The 14,630-nt window shown below is 37.8% G+C and overlaps 1 protein-coding gene across 2 annotated transcripts; it reads right to left on the bottom strand.

The window, feature by feature from the left end:
- Nucleotides 1–1,589: 1,589 nt before the first annotated feature.
- On the bottom strand, nt 1,590–8,952 carry LOC149028021 (nuclear transcription factor Y subunit A-10-like). Of its 2 annotated transcripts, none has more exons than XM_089167902.1 (6): nt 8,529–8,739; nt 7,858–8,187; nt 5,609–5,727; nt 5,422–5,490; nt 3,457–3,597; nt 1,590–2,920 (listed from the first exon to the last, which is right to left on the bottom strand). In XM_089167902.1, exons 2-6 carry the CDS (start codon nt 8,120–8,122, stop codon nt 2,519–2,521), a joined length of 996 nt encoding a protein of 331 aa, XP_089024028.1. In that variant the 5' UTR covers nt 8,123–8,187; nt 8,529–8,739; the 3' UTR covers nt 1,590–2,518. The 2 variants fall into 2 exon arrangements, with proteins under 2 accessions (XP_089024028.1, XP_089024021.1); XM_089167895.1 differs by lacking the exon at nt 8,529–8,739 and adding an exon at nt 8,751–8,952 and having other exon boundaries at nt 1,591–2,920.
- Nucleotides 8,953–14,630: the final 5,678 nt, after the last annotated feature.

A 14,630-nucleotide genomic window follows, 5' to 3' on the forward strand; every position in this document is an offset into this window, starting at 1 on the left:
TTTGTCTCAATGGAGGAGGCAAGCGTTTGGGGCTCAAAACGAGCAAGGAAAGAGGGAGCCTTAAAGCAGCCAACTCGAAGGCACGCCCTATCGAGGGAGTTGCCAAGGGAGTCGAGATGACAATTGGGGCTTGGAAAGGCACCGTGGACTTGTCGGTCGTGACAATGGACGACCGACTTGGTGCTTGGCATGGAATTCTTGACACGGGTCAAGGTCGTACCTATGCCATTCTTAAACAAGGTGTGCATTATGGAGGAAGGAGCACCTTGTATGGTCCCAACGATACAAGGGACTAAGGAGGGGCCGAAGCTTCTTTCGGCCATGCAATTGAAGAAGGGAGCCGAAGAGGGGCAAGTCACACATTTGGCAGCACTCTTGGAAGACAAGGAGGATGTCCCCAAGGCAGCCAGACCGAAGGAGGTCAAGAAAACTCTAAAGGAGTTCAAGGACGTGATGCCCCCGAGTTGCCCAAAGCCTACAACCAAGGCGAAAAGGTTGGACGTGGCTAAGTCATACAGACAAAGCCACAAAGAAGATGAAGAAGTGGGCCGACAAGGATAGACGACCCACAAACCGAACGGGGATATGGTCATGGTGAAGTTACTACCCCAACAATTCAAGTCCTTGCGAAAGGTACACAAAGGACCGGTTCATCGGATGAAGGCCCGTCAAGATCATGAAGAAGGTGGGTAAGGTCTTACCAACTAGACCTCCCACCAAAGCTCAAGATCCATCCGCTTCCATGCAAGATGTTGAAGCCTACCAAGAAGATGCGGAGGATCCTAGTCGGGGACTCACAAGGGCACACGAGCGAACGACATCCAGACAAGGAGGCAGAATATAAGGCGGACCGAGAATACGCAAAGCGGGGTGCCTCCGAGTCGAGAGTATGGTGAAGTGGAAGGGATTGCCCGAGAGTAAAGCAAGTTGGGAACCGAAAGCAGTGGCAATTCCAAGAACATATAAGGAGGTTCCACGAGAAAACACGACGAGGACGTCGACGGAAAGGTGGGGGAGAATGACACGGCCCAAAGAATGACAAGATCCAATATCATAGGCCCAATGGATAATATCAGGGCCACACAGGGCAGCCCAACTAGAAATAACACTAATGGGTACACAGCCCACATTCTAGAAGGGAGGGAGACAGAGGAATCTACATCATAAAGTATCTTGCTCTAGAAATATCCCAGAAAATCAGACCACAGAATATTCCTAACATTAGATTCAGACACTGACAAATCACAACATATGATCCACCTCACCATAAATAGGGGGGGACTATGACAAAGCATCAAACAAGGAGCAATACAAGCCAAGGTTCTAGCTAGTTCTCTCAGGGGTTAGGGACTTAGTGAAGTAAGTGCTAGTGCCGGAGGTATGGTTGGCCCCAAGGGCGATTAACATGTTGGTTTAGATTTCCAACATATGATTTTATTCAACGCAGTTGAAAACCACTTTGGTTTCACAGCAGGAAAGTGGGAACCCTCTGAAATCAAATTCAAGGGTGCCAGAGAATGCCATTGGGTTGGGGTTAGAGATGGCAAGTCTCTCTATCAATTTCTCTATTTTGCATTATAAAATCTACAGAATGCTTAGTACCTCGCTTTTACCAACACAATACACATGTCTTCTCCACCAGTTGGCAGAAGGCCCCCGCAAGGAAAGCGTCATCTTCTAACAAACTTTTGCTGCCACCCATGAAGGAAACACCAAGAATCTCACTAGTATTAGGATCACAGCCTATTATTCTGCCATTGTTGCGAATGTCCATGAATGGTGAGAAGATCTGAATCTGAGCCCTAAAATTAGAGGTTGGCTTAGTCTATAAGTGGTCAGGAGATCTGAGTTTGGCAATGTGTTAGTCAGTCTGCAAGGTGTGTCTCTTAGGATTACTGTTGGCTTAGAATGGGATTAGCAGGAAACTTGAAACCATACAAGAAAGGGTTCTCATAATCATAGTCAGCTACCATATCTGCAAAATGCAGATAATCACACAGAAAACATGATGCTTGGCATGGCACACAACACTCCGAAGTTTTCATACAATATATGGTCTTAAAGAGTTACACACCCACATAACAAAAATAAATGGTAGAACCTAACACGACCAAACATACTTAGTCCCAAACATAATTTTTTTTTTTATCACAAACATAACAGTCCAAATATTCAGATTCTACCGGAAACTGATTCATCCCGTCAGACGGGAAGAGTTTTTTATACAATACACTAAGTTCCTCAGCACCATCAACAGTCATAAGACTGGGGCGACCAGAAGAACCTTAATGTAGAAGCCAAGAATGAATTGCCTTTTGACAACAGCAAAATGGTGGTGGGACAATCACACAACCAGAGCCCGTTGCAACAGCCGCAAACAGCATTGCAACATAGCCCCTCCATTTAGCTGCTGCAGGGATGGGGTTGTTCTAGTAGGATTCAGCCTCAGCTTTAGTGCTTTCTGCAAAGCTGACAAACTGTAGCTACAACCTACACAACCCCATTGTCAACCCTGCATTCAAACTTTGAGGAGGTCACAGCAGCCATCTGCTGTAACCCACTTGTTGGGCATATTGATACCTTGCCCACTACTCATAATGTTTGAGAAAGAGCGGAAGGTAGCTGAGTGGAGATGGTCAAGCTGAAACTGGTTGACATCTCCAGAGTACATGCTAGTTACATCTGACCCCGATATATTTGATCCACCACCAGATGCCTCCTTTGATGAATTTAGATTGCCACTGTCAGATTGCAGAACTTCAGAACTAAGAGAGCCATCAGAATTCGAATGTTGCCCCTCAGCTGCTTTGCAAGTATCACTCCCATCCTTCCCAGTTTTTGCACTCTTGTTTAGGAACCGACCGCCACATCCTCTTGCTCTACGCATCGCATGGAGATGGCGTGATTCATGTAGATAAGGCTGTGGGGAAGAAAAGGCAAGCCTAGATCAATGAAAAATTGACAAAAATGTTGAACATTCACAAAATAAAAGGATAATAAGCATGACTACCAAACCATGCTATTCAAGTGATAAACAAGCAATGCCTCTTTGGATGAACATTTCAAACCAAGCATTACACATTAAAATTTTTCGGCTATTCACAGGTACAGAACAGCTAGTCTGCAAAAGAATGTATTCTCGCTGGTCTCCCATCACCCTTTCCCCTCTGGATAACTGGAGATATAATATTTTAATGAATGGAAGAAAGAAATCCACATCTTAGATACTTCTACTCATCTGCATATCAATACTCGAGCCGTTCAACCTAATTCTATGCTTTCATACCACATGCAGAAGAACATGGATGCACAGGTATGTAAAGACATTCCAGTGCTCCATATCATAGCAAGTAAAACTCTTAAAGATAAGTCATGTCCACAAAATAAGTGAAAATTCTATTTTTTTTTGGAATTTGGGGTCTGATTTACAGATTTAATCTGACAAAAATACTGTACCTTCCGAGCTTTGATCACTTTATTTTCCATCTCAGCCTTCGCCCGAGACTGCCTGCGCCTAATGATTCCATGATACTGCTTAGCATTTACATAAATTGGTCCATCATCAGCTGTCATATTTAACGGCAATAACATGCGCCCCTGCAGCATTGTGAAATAGGAAGGAATTAGCAAAACATATGTCCTGTCCAGATAAAATGATCACAAATAACTTAAAGCCAGTGATTAATTGAATGATATACAAAAGCCATAAAAAATATTAGGGGAAACTATAGAGCAGATCTGAACTATAAAACTCAAATTTCAGTAAGTTTGGGCACATTAACATATTTCAACAAGGCCATCTTCTCTAGTTTATTTTCCTAGTAACTTGATACTGGTTATACTATGGCAGATACTAGAAATTTGTAGCACAGCATCCATTAAGCATGAGATGCCGACAGGCACAGACAGTGAGTCTCATCAGAAACTCTTTACAAATACAAAGAGAACTAGATTGGGTTATTCACATATTCTTGGTGCTCTGCCAGGAGTCAACTATGCAAGTTTTCCTTATTTGTTTTGTTAGACTAGAAGTCATCATATTAAGTGTAACTCCACACTGTCATAAGTTAATTGGTTTCAAGACTTCAACTTTACACAAACTTTCAATTCCAAACCATGCAAAGACAATAGAACTGTTAAATTATTCGCTCAAATATGGTTTCCAAACACAAGATTCAGCCTAGTGTCAGCTTCATCCTTATCATGTTCAATAGAAAGTATGCAGATGCTTACTACCCATACAAGGCCTAATGGTAGCTTCTTCTGTTGGTAATAAGAAATGAATAGTCACTATGGTCATCTTTTGAAGTCAGGGTTCACTCTACTGTTCATTTTCAAGTCAATATGGATACTTAACAAATGACTCCTTAGGAGACAAACGAGATAAAGGGAATTGAAGTGAAATCAAATAAATACTAATGTGGAAATTTGTGCATATCATTTTTTTGAGTGAATAGAAAAAGAGAAAAGCATATTCTGAAGTTCCCAAGGCAGGAACTCTAGGCAAACACAAAAACATGAACTTTACAGGGAGCTAAATTTTCTTATATCGTTGCCTCCCATGCTGGTATGCTTGAACCAAATATCCAAGACTGGTTATTAAATTTCAACTTACTTTAAAGTTCCTCAAATTTGAAAAGTAAAATAAATTTCTATTGAAAAGATATTTCTCAAATATGATAAAGTTGATGTATATTGTAAAGATATTTCTCAAATATGATAAGGTTGATGGTTTTTATCCTTATACTAGCATTGTATCCAAGATGCAAATCCTTCATTCTCCCAGAAAAAAATACAATTAGCACAAGCAAACATATAAATGGAGAGAAGTGAATTTCTGCAATGTCATTATTATTTGTACTTGCTTTGCTTTCTGCCCCATCAGGATGAGAAAGTGTTATTGAGATTAAAACATGAAAATACACTGATTCAGGCAGCATGTACCATTTAATGATTAATAAAAATGAAAAAGAAAAATGACATTTCATTTATACAAGAGAACCACAACTGAGTTCCATAGGGTTTAGGTCCTTTATCCCAGCTTCTGAGTCTCTAACTCTATTTTTTTATTAGTATTATTATTTTTTAATTCATGAGCTGGTATGGTCCTGCTTGACCCCTTCTGTCCAATGCAAAATCTGTCCCCAGTGCATATATTGGATCCGTTGGTGCCATATTTCCATTGCATCTTTGCATGGTCCATCAAGATATGCACTTAAAGACAAGGTATGTATAGCTTCGTCAAAGCCACAGAAATATAACTCCAGAAGCCGTAGTTCAGATTACAGCATAACAATGGCCAAAATTTTTAATTAAATCATTTCATTCAGGTGAACCACACTATAAGAAAATGAGAAACTAGTAGACAGAGATGAACACTAGCAAAAATGGAATAGAAAAAAGGGTTAAATAAAAACGAACCGCTGTTTGAGCTCCATAAGGTGTGAACACACCATAACATTGATCGATGAAGGGATAATTTGTGCAAATCTACAGATCATCCACAGAGAGAAGCATAAGAGAACAATATCAGAAACTAAAACCCAAACTAGTAAAAACAAGAAACTTATCAAATCAAAGGAAAAGGCTAGGCAAAGTGGGAAGTTACCATAGGTTGAGCAAGTCCTAGTTCAACACGAGTTTGGTATTCAGGCAGAGATGATTGCCGAGAGATGATTGATGGAAGTTGCTGAACTTTTTGGGTCTTCAGAGAGTCTTTGCCATCACCTGAATAAGAAATTCTCAGATGGTCAATAACAGTAGCAATACCTTCTCTCACCAGGAGCACCAGGTATGGTAGTGAGACATCCAAAAAGTGACTAGAAGAATAATACATTCTACTTAAATAAACTCATCAGCCTAAGTTTTACAAATTTAGGTCATTATTCACCTCTTTATTTGAAAGAAAACTTTTTGCTACTTTATATGTCAAAAGTGTTCAAGTGAAACATTACCATCATCTACTACATATTATAAGAAACCATTATATATTCCACCTTTTAGTAAAACTCTGCGAAGGAAAACGAAACAAACCTCTGCCACAACCAAGAGAAAAACTCAAGCTCAAAATTCCTCATGGATACACATAAGCAAGAATATCAGAGACAAAACCCAGTGAACATACCCAAGAGGGCCGGATTAGATAAGGTATTAATATCCTCCACTTTCACATTTTCGTGTGAAGTGTTTTACGACAGACTACCCACAAAATCTCAAGCTGCTTGTTAAGGACTACAACAATTCATATAAACAGAATAATTCCCTTTTTTACGCACAGAGACACACCCATGGATATGTTGGACAAGATTCTAATGCTGAGGTTATCCTCTCTTAGGCACCATCATGGTAAATAACCCAAGAATCCTGCTGAGAAATTATGATTCGTTCAGGATAAAGAGCAGTTCTCCTGATCACTGTCTGTGGTCCTAGTACATGAGATGATTTAAATTGCTTCAAGAAAATAATTAATGTCATATATATATATATATATATATATATGTCTGCTTCCGCCGGAAATTGAAAGTGGCATGGAAACATGCACAGATTTCTGAAGCAAAGCCTAGATGTTAGAAACCAGCATCTCCATTAGGTATACTTGAGGCCTTCCTCAGCAACTTTAAAGATGTCTTGATTTTCGTACAGTTATGTAACAGATAGAGCCAGCTCTTAAACACAACCAACTTAAAAAAATGTGATTTCAGGGTTTGATAATGAATTTCTTTATCACCCCCCCCCCCCCCCCCCAAAAAAAAAAAAAAGGGTATGCACATAGAAGTTTCTTATAAGTCCAGCTCTACATTTTTCACTCTGAACCATAGAACATGATTAATATTTATATGGTCCTCTTATAGTAAGTCTGCATTGTCAAAAGTTTTATTGGGTTCCAAGAGGATAGAAGGTTAAATATATAGGCAAATAGGGAATACTTGAAATCAATAGGATTCCAATGTCTAGCTAAAATTATCAAGAGCAATGAAGCTATTAGTTTACCTCAACATATATCCATATGACAGTGTACATAAACACAGAATGTCAACTATTAGTTCTGGAAGTTAACATAGTTGTTGCTCAGTCAAGCTGTAAATCCTCTGCTATGACTTGATTTTGTCAAGACATTAGGGAGTAAAGGTAAACACCATAGACATTAGATAGTCCATTCTACCCTTCCTCCTAACATTTAATTCTCCCTTTCCCCCTCTTTTATAAACCAAAACCCCAACACAACCCATTTTCCCAGCCTCATTTACAGTTCACCAGAAATCTGTTCAAATAAAGCCATTCCAACTCGTGAAGCACTTCCATTAAGATACTGACTGTTTAACCCATTGTCCTGACTACCTTTAGTATCCTGGGTCATTATATGAAACTTCCATATCAAGCTTTGGAAACTGCAAATAACTACAATAAAGAAGCTGGAGAGCTAGAGGAACCAAGACAGACAAACATACACAGGCACAAAGGCACAGAAAAAGAAGAAGCCAACATTTAGATTATAGAACGTATCTAACAGGTTTATGTGAAGGTAAGAATTTGTTTAGCTTGCAACTGAACACGTTTTCATGTGATTTATGATAGACTTTAACCCGTTTATTAGCAATAAGACTGGAGATCAGTGACGTTTATTGGCCGGATATGCAAGGGAAGGGAACAAGAGATGTTTAACATAAACGTAAAGACTATCAAAGATCATGTGAGGATGACAGAAATGGTCAATATGGAAATCAAGCGCATGCACAGAATTTTTCATTTTCTTTTTCCTTTTTCGGGATTCAGATACCGAACCCATAAATCTAAAACAAATTAACAATCAAATATGATACTGGAGATGCTACCAACAAAGCATGAATCACAGATTACCAGAAACGATAGTGAATTGAGAAGTGTTATGCTCCTTCTGTGGCGCAGGGTCTGTAGCATGGTGTCCTTGTCGTGAACCAGCCTGAATTTGGTCACCACCAGTTGCAGGACCCACTGATAGTGACTTCACACCAAACGACTGACCATGGTAGATTGGTTGTGATGCAAGAGCGCTCCACCAAGGTACAGAAGCAACTGACGAAAACTGGGCAATGGGATTGTTGAAGTTCCCTCCATGATGTTGTTTGGCAGAAATGGTCTGCATCGTCGATATCCACAGAATTAACAAATCAAAACCTCCAAACTTGTTCAGAAGTCGAACAGTGTTACCTGCAACACCAAATTCCAATCAGAAATTCTCCCTAAACGTGAGAATCAAACATGGGTCACCTCCAACAAGAAGAAGTAATCTTTGAAATCAATTCACTATGAGAAAACCAAGTACAGGTAACTCTGCCAGTTCTCTATCCAATTAAGAGGGACACGCAGAAGTAAAAGACAAGGAATGAAGATTGGGGAAATTTTGGAAAAAAAAACAATTAAATAAAAGATAATAATAAATCCACACAGGCCAGATGTCAGGAAACTGGACGAAGTGGCAATTAACTCAAATGCAGAAAAATATTTATCTTTCTTTGGGTTTCCAAAAGAAGCAAATTTCAGGTACCCACATCAGTTTTAAGTGCAAACACAAATTTCCCGTTCCAGTATCTCCACAGGAGAAACACAGGAGAACGAAGGAGACTCAAATTTACTGAAACCCAGTTCACTCCAAAAGAAAACAAGGGTATCATCAAATATCGCAAAAGAAGAAGCCCAGATGCCTACAAAACCATGAAAAACGAATGAAGCAATGAAGACGAGGAGTTAAGAAACAGGAGATGAGAAATTACTCCGTGAGCAGGAAAGGTCAACAACTGAAGACTCTGACAGAGAAAGAAAGAAGCAGACAAAGGTTGGGGTTGGAGTAGAAGGACTCCTTTCAGTAGTAGAACCAGCTTCGAATCCTACACACAATAAGGAAGAAACCCCATTTGGCAGGAGCGCGTGTCGATTCAATATCAAGGGAGAGAGAGCAGAGAGAGGAGAGAGAAGTCACAGAGAGAGAGACGAGCGTGTAACGCGTAGCTATCTCATATATTAAACAGGAACTACAGTACAGTGACCAATGGGCTAGAGCTTTCATGCGAGTCTTTGTATTATGTGTAATTGAGTCATTCGCTGTAAGCATTGCTTATCATCTATTAATGCATTTCTTTACTCTTCCCACAACCCAAGCTTTAATCCAAGTTGGATTCTTTTCAGAAAAATTATATATTTTTTGTTCTTCTTTGGCTGGATTTTTTTTTTTTTAATGAATTTCTTTGGCTGGATTTTATACTTTTTTTTATTAATTAATTAAGCCAAAGAATAATAGGACTATGGGAAATGGCCAAACCATTGATCTGTCTTTTATGGACCATTAAATCAAAAGGAAACTAAAATCAATTAATAATAAAAATTAAATTATCTTAATATTAGTGATTAACATGAGAGATTACGATTCATTGATACTCACTAAACTCGTATAGTTCATGGAACTGGTTCAATTATTCTATAGATGTATGGTTTAATTTCAACTTCCAATCAAACCTAATATTGGCTCTGCTTTTAGCTTTTGGCTTCCAATATGATTCATGAGATCTTGTTTTCGGATAATTGATTGGTACATAGTCTGACTAGATTGTTTTTATTTTAGTTCAATGTTATTATTTAATTGAAAAAAGAATGAAAATTAAAAGTTCATAGATTTTATGCATACAAGCAGCTTAAAAAGAAGGCGATTTAAAAATGAGAAATTTGATCTTAATTAACATCTCGCATTTGATATTTGGAGACTTATCTTTTGAGGTATTAGGTTGAAATATACATTGAACATATCCATATCATTTTGAGTTGAAATTGTAAAAAGGAGATAAGAGCCCACATGAGATGCTTGTTCGGTCCTCTGTATCTATTTCTATTTCTATGAATCATTTTTCTGACTCGATTCTATAAGAACCCACTTTTCTTCTTGTGATTGTAAATTGAAATTGTATTAATAAGATGCTTTCTTCTTCTTCTTCTTCTTTTGGTAATTGTCACACGAATAAACTACCCTGTGACAAATAAAGAAGCAGTACACTTGAATAAACTAAACATATTGATGGATGTACATGAACAAACTAAACATATTGATAAGAAAGAAAAAGATCTCACTGTCTCCCCACAAACATAATGATAAGAAATAAAAAGATCTCTCGATTCAAACAGTTACAAGAGTCGCATGCATCATAGGACTTGTTGGATCAACACAAACTCCTTTTCACTAAATTACCCCAACTTGGAAAATATCCTTCTTTCTCCTCAAAATTTAAGCTGCTACTAGAATTCTCCAAATGATGAATGTCATTTTATCTATTTTAGTACCTATTCTTATATATTGGGAGTGGTTTGGTGAATGCAATCGACATTTGGAAGTTGAAAATTTAATTATGACCTAACATTAAACTATAAATGTGAAGTTTTATTCAATCAAAAGTCATATAACCATGAGGAATTCAAGGATACATATATATTTTAGGGTAGGTAAATTATTCGAATTTGACACATGACCCATCCAGATCATTTCCTATACTCTACTATTCGAATTATGTATCATATTGTTCTTTCCTATTGCAGAACAATTGTGCCCACCCATTGTCATTAATTAGCATCTCTATTATTTTATACAAATAATGCTTGGACCTTGGTGGGGAAAGTTCAACTCTAATTGCAGTAAGTGGGGGGGCCACCGATAAACAGGTGACTAATCCTTCTCTTCTAGTCCAAGTGTATCCTCAGTTATTTTTATTTTTTAAAATATTTGTTTGGGTCATCATCAACTCACTCACAGGGATCACAAGATCCATAAGTTCAAGAGAGGGAAAGGAAGAAAAAGATGTGCAGGGATAGAGGCTCGAAGGTGAGATCTCCTTTGTCTTATCTTGAAAGTAAATGTTCCCATGGTTATACAATTTGAATTTTTTTCTTTTTTGAAACTAGTTTTAATAGATTTTTATGGTGAGGTGTTCCAATGAAAAGACCATGTACTATGTACCCTATATTTTCCTGTCAAAACCAAAATCTGGAAAAGTTTCAAACATTTTGGACTCTTCTTAAGTTACACTGTCACTTCTAAAGAGACGAAAGTCCAAGATAATTGAAGCATTTGGAAACTAGAATTTTCTATCATTTCACACTGCTCAATTTGGGGGTTTATTCCACTAATTACAGCTCTAGTCCTAAAAAAGAAATGTATTTCTTTGTAATCAAGTGATCAGAGGTAAGCTAAGATTAAATCTTCAGAATAACATTCAAATATACTCAAAAGAGAGAGAGAGAAATACCTAATCGAGGCAATGCAAGTACACCTTTATTCTGGATTAAAGTGGGTTCTTTTAGAATCTTTGTCCTGTAGCATAGCTTAGCAGGGTTATTTGCTCTATATAATCTCTGCAAATCTGCAATTTCCATTGCCAAATCTGTAAAGCAATGGTGCTTGCTTTGAGCACAATAGATTAAAAATAGTCAAACACTCTTAGGCCACCACCCCACCTATTCCATTAGTTAAGCAGCAAATACTCCCAAAGCAGAAAATTATTTTAAGATGGAAGAACTTTGTCACCATACCTTCTTCTCTCTCTCTCTCTCTTTACTAGTGAGGATATACAAACTAACTAAAATCCTTATTGGGTTCGAAATGATGATCTGAACTTGGGTTATTCATTGTTTCACAGATGGGTTTCGAATTGAAAATTGCAAAAATATTTCAAGCACACGCCTAACACCTTGCAAAGCTAGCTAGGGTTCTTCCATTGCATCTCTGGTCCCCTCCATGATCTACCAGCTTTGTTATTTGTTTATCTTCTCTTTTCTCTCCTTCAAGCGAAACCCAAGAACTAGTCGTTTAGAGATCATACATGAAGACTCTGATTCGTCCCCTTCTTAGTGGAATCTATTTCCTATACCGTGCTGGTCACTCTGCTAGCTGCTGTTTCCTCCTTTTTCTCTCTTCTGTGCTTCTATTTACACTTTTTTATGTAAAAGACAAAAGTCCCTCCACTATTACTTGATCAGAATATACGAGAGAGAGAGAAAGAGAAAGAGAGATCCTGTATTGATCATCATATGGAGGCCATTGCCAATATATATGGCTAGCTTGTAAAGCACAAACGATACGTCCAGGTGGGGTTCCTCTCGATAGGGTTCGTACAGGCGTGTACGTAAGAGCATTTTCCATGCAATGTATTGGATTTGTGATCCACCTCAGCCGGAGCCATTTAATATTCTCCGATCCATCTGTGAAACTATCTTCAAAATTTAGAACTCATGCAGCCAGAGAAGAAAGAGTAAATACTAACCCACATCGTTACTTAGCAAGCTTCGACACCACAAATCAACCTAAAGGTGTGATGTTATTGGTGAAGATAAAAATTTTCAATCAAAAATAGTAAGATCGTTTTAGGGTTTAAATGCGGCTGGGTAGCAAAAATATTTAAAAGCGATCAGCTGGTTAGGGACATGTAGTTTCGTCAAGGGCATTTTAGGCATTTTAGTCATTTTAGGACTTAGGGTTTTTATTTACTTTGGTTTACATAGATGTAAGTTCGTTTATTTAATTATTTTTGGAATGGGTAACTTTATATTAGTGGGTGGGGAACTATTACATATACCATTGGCAGTGTCAAATTCGTGACCTCTTGTCTAAGAGGTACTAGTCATTATCGACTGAGCAACTCATCTAATAGTATAGTTGTAATTTTATTTTGACAAGATAAAACAAACTTAGTTTTGTATCTACATTTTTTTAATCTTCTTCATAGTAAAACTAACATTTTTCTTCAGATGTGAACACCGTTGTTGGATGATCCACGTAAGATCCTTATGTTAAATTGTTTGTTCTATTTTGTTTTGCTATGTTGCTTTCACTACCACACTCGGTCCTTTGGTCTTATAGTGATGGAAGCGTTTTAGACTCTTTTTATGACCTCCTTTGGGAGGGGGGGGGGGGAATTGTTAACTTTACATTAGGAGGTGGGAACTATCAACTATTAGATATACCACAAGAGAGTTGAACCGATGACCTCTTCATTAAAAGGTTTTAGTCGATAATGACTAAGCAACCCTTCGATGGTAGATCTCGTAGACAAACTCATTGAATCATGTATATAATGTGTTATATGCATTGTGTGATTGTTTGTGCAGCATTTTCACTCGTTTCTACATTGTCTTAAGTTTTTCATCTTTTTTTACAAATCATAGCTCCAAACATATAAATATCAAAGTTTGCTGAAGTGGTGACCAATTTAGATGAATTGAAAGCAACGAGGAGCCGCGGCCTTAAAGATATTACTCTTCTTCTGTCTCCATAGATATGCTGAATAATCACATCTTTTTATGGGTGGCCATGGTTGGTCTTTCCTATCTTAATGGACTTGCATCAATCCCATGTCTCGGTTCTTGTCTTCCATCACTGTTTATGTGTAGACAAAATAATTGTCAACTCACTCACACTAGCTTCTTGGAGAACTCTGGAGAATTGTCTTGTTAAGAACTTGTTTTTCGAGCTTGATTTACTATGGTTGTTTGTTTTTCCAGGCTTGCCCAATTTCTTATCTTCCACTGTAACATAACCAGATATGTAGGAAAATACAATAGAGATAATATGCAGATCCGCATCAGCCCAACAAGTTAAAGAACCTCAACCCCAGAAGAAGTGTGAACCCAAGAAAACACAGATACTTAAGCTCAAGGAAAGAAGAAGTTACTGTAAACAAGGCAGTCCTTTTGTCTAGTCTTTGATTAAAGGAACAAGACATGAAATGATAACTGAGTCACTTCATGAGGTAATTTACCTTAGAATTCACAAAGAGGAATCTGAGGACCATTGGCTGCTGTTTTAGCAAAGGAAGCAAGTTATCTACTGTAACTGGGCGCGCACTAGTAATATAAAAGTCATGATCAAGTGAAGGCCAAGCATAAATGCATGATGAACTCACGAGATCTTAGGATCCAATTACTAACCAGTCCATCTTGACCCCTAATTCAATCTTCTCCCTACCTCATCTCACTTAATTGGGTTTCATCTTCAACCTAGTCTCCAACAGAATAAAATAAATCAAAACTGAAGTTGAACCATGGTCCCCTACCTGATGACGCCATGTCTTTGTTTGTCTTTTGTTTAATGTGTATATTTATTTTTCCATTATGCACAATATTTCACATCAAGCCAGGCATTTAGAGTCTGAAATCAATTTCAATGTCAAATAAAAATTAAGTAGTGGTGGATCCCACTCTCAAAACATCTATATCAATCCAAATCTTATAAGGAAAACTAGCTATGCATTCACATTTCATAGCTTCTTTGATGTAAACGGTTCTGGCTTTCTGGGTGTTCTATTTCAGCTACCAAGAAAAAAACAATGCAGTTGGGGTCAGAAAAGACCCTTAAGTTATGAATGGCAGACAATGCCAAAAAAATGACAAGAAAGCTGGGAAATTTATGTTTTACCGGATAACTAGCTACTGAATGCATTGATAGAATACATTTCCTTTATAATTTCTTTTCATTTTATGTGTTTTGGGTTTTTCTTTCTTAGAGGGGGATCGAAAGTTGTCTACTATACTCCAATCCTGTTGTATTTTTCTCTTTTTCTACTTCTCATCATATGCTGCCCTGCACACATTTCTTCTTTTATTTATTTTTCCATCAA

Source organism: Hakea prostrata, chromosome 1, assembly GCF_041222555.1.
Source record: "Hakea prostrata isolate BN-2017 chromosome 1, UWA_Hpros_2, whole genome shotgun sequence".
NCBI classification, from domain to species: Eukaryota; Viridiplantae; Streptophyta; class Magnoliopsida; order Proteales; family Proteaceae; genus Hakea; species Hakea prostrata.

Bases quoted from the DNA above. Each gene is read 5' to 3' on its own strand.
- LOC149028021 (XM_089167902.1), bottom strand. From the start codon at position 8,122: ATGCAGACCATTTCTGCCAAACAACATCATGGAGGGAACTTCAACAAT. The intron at 3,598-5,421 runs GTTCGTTTTTAT...ACAATGCTGCAG, and splicing joins CTTATGGAGCTCAAACAGCG to GGGCGCATGTTATTGCCGTT. The intron at 2,921-3,456 runs GTACAGTATTTT...TCTTCCCCACAG, and splicing joins AAGTGATCAAAGCTCGGAAG to CCTTATCTACATGAATCACG.